The sequence below is a fragment of the Merops nubicus genome, unplaced genomic scaffold (genome assembly GCF_000691845.1).
Source record: "Merops nubicus isolate BGI_N331 unplaced genomic scaffold, ASM69184v1 scaffold27599, whole genome shotgun sequence".
Classification (NCBI taxonomy): domain Eukaryota; kingdom Metazoa; phylum Chordata; class Aves; order Coraciiformes; family Meropidae; genus Merops; species Merops nubicus.
The window spans coordinates 3,598-5,565 of NW_008632048.1; the positions used below are offsets into that span (position 1 = coordinate 3,598).

Genomic DNA, 1,968 nt, shown 5'->3' on the forward strand with positions numbered 1-1,968 from the left:
CAGCAGGGATGTGGGCATGGGGATGGCCACAGCACTGGGAAGCAGCAGCCCGGGGTGGTTGGCTGGTCGAATGTGTAGGATGTGTGGGGAGGAATGTGGGTGCTCACAGCCTTGCACATGGGGTGTCTGGCCAGGCAGAACCGTGGATGAAAAGGTCTGCTGGGTAGCTGACCCTTGTGAAGTCCACCAGTGCTTGGGGCAAACCCACCTCACAAATGGGGGGACCATGGAGAACTGTCTGTTACAGTATCCCAGCATGGTGGGGGTTGGAAGGAACCTCTGGGGGTCATCTCGTCCAGCCCCACTGCTAAAGCAGGGTCAGCCAGAGCAGATTGCCCAGGATCACATCCAGGCAGGTTTTGAAAGTCTCCAAAGAAGGAGACTCCACAACTTCTCTCGGCAGCCTGTTCTGTCACTCAAAGTAATTTTTCCTTGTTTTCCTTATGTTCTCTGAGTGCATCCAACCACATCTCTGTGGGCCATAGTTCCTCACCGGGGCTGCTCCTGGCACCCCAAACCAGTGGAGAGGAGAAGCCACAGCCCCCTGTGAGGTCCCTGTAGCAATAAGTCTGAGTCCAGCCTCAGGAGCCTCAAGTGTGAAAGGTCAGGAGTCTGTCCTTCCCCAGAGAAGTACAATAGGGAATCACCACGGTCTTGGGTTTGGGGTAGACCCTTGAGTTCCCTGACAGGAGCAAAGAAAGCAGCTGCCTGGCAGCAGGCAGGGAGTCAGGAGCACGTATATACTGTGAAATGGGGAGGGACAGCCTGGAGGGAGGGCTGCCAAGGCTGCCCAGCCCCTCTGCATCCCCACTCCAGAGTCCTGTGCTTCCTCCTGCCAACAATGGCCAACACTTAAAGCTTATGGTTGCCCACAGAGTCCTTGAGAAAAGGCTCTCTCTCTTTGGAAGGGGCTGTGGAGGGGCCAGCCCAGATCAGCAGATTCATTGAGCAGCGTGGCTGAGCCCTCATCGCCCTTCCTCGCCCGCTGGGACCACCTCCCTGCAGCTGCAGGTCCAGCCAGAGTGGAGAGATGTTTTGGGGTGAACCCTGGAGCGAGCGAAAGCACGAGGATGGTGGTCACCTCCCCATCTGTCCCCCTCCCTTGCTCCCACCCCATGGCACCGCCGTCCAGAGCTCAGGGAGGCTCCCGTCAGATGCGGTTGGACATGAGCCTGGTGTTCAGCTTGCGGAAGAAGGAGCGGAGCTTGCAGATCTTGCACTTCTTCTTCTTGTTCCTGCTCTTCAGGGGCTCCCTGATGCCTTCCCACTCCTCCACGTCATCCTCGCTGGCCCAAGGTCCCCAGGCACCGCCGTTGAAGTCCGGGTGAGCTCGGGGGTTCTCCGCGGGGTACCGCACCGGGATGGCCGTCCGGTTGTAGTGCACCAACCTCATCAGGAGGGTTCTGACCACGTCCGGGCGCTGCTCCGAGAGGTCGTAGCGCTCGTAGGGGTCAGCGGTGATGTTGAAGAGCCAAACAGACTTCCTCAGGCCGTCAGTGAGACGCTCCAGGTTCCACCAGCTCCCCGGGAAGTTGGTCAGGGTCTGCGGGGGGATCCAGTCGCTGTATCCCGGGTCGCCATGAGGAGCTTCCACTCCCCGCCCCGGAGGGAGGCTTGCCCGGCCGTGTTCCAGATGCCGAAGCCGTCCTCCAAGGAGCCGTGCTTGGCGTGGTTGTAGAGGGGGTCGATGTTGTGCAGGATTTCCGTTCGCGGCGACTCCTTGCCCTCGCTGATAGCAGGCCAGACGTCATAGCCATCCAAGCCCGGGACGTTGCTCAGGTTGCCCCTGGCCAGGCTGACCAGAGTCGGGTACCAGTCCGTGATGTGAACCAGCGCCCAGCTGGTGCGGCGCTTGCGCTTGATGAGGGGACTGTGGACAAACCCGATGCCACGGACTCCCCCTTCCCAGTACGTCCCCTTGCGGCCCCGCAGCGGCCAGTTGCTTCCCCCGGAGAAGGTCTGCCCGCC

The 1,968-nt window shown here is 60.6% G+C and overlaps 1 protein-coding gene across 1 annotated transcript in view; it reads right to left on the minus strand.

Annotated features, from left to right (window-relative positions):
* Positions 1 to 1,150: 1,150 nt before the first annotated feature.
* The window catches only part of LOC103780164 (arylsulfatase I-like), a gene marked incomplete at its 5' end in the record, with an annotated part of 2,828 nt that continues 2,010 nt past the window's right edge, over positions 1,151 to 1,968 (minus strand). Inside the window, 2 exon segments of the mRNA XM_008947818.1 lie at positions 1,151 to 1,581; positions 1,584 to 1,968. The exon segment at positions 1,584 to 1,968 is cut by the window's right edge and continues 12 nt beyond it. Of these exon segments, the coding sequence (XP_008946066.1) occupies positions 1,151 to 1,581; positions 1,584 to 1,968 (816 nt within the window).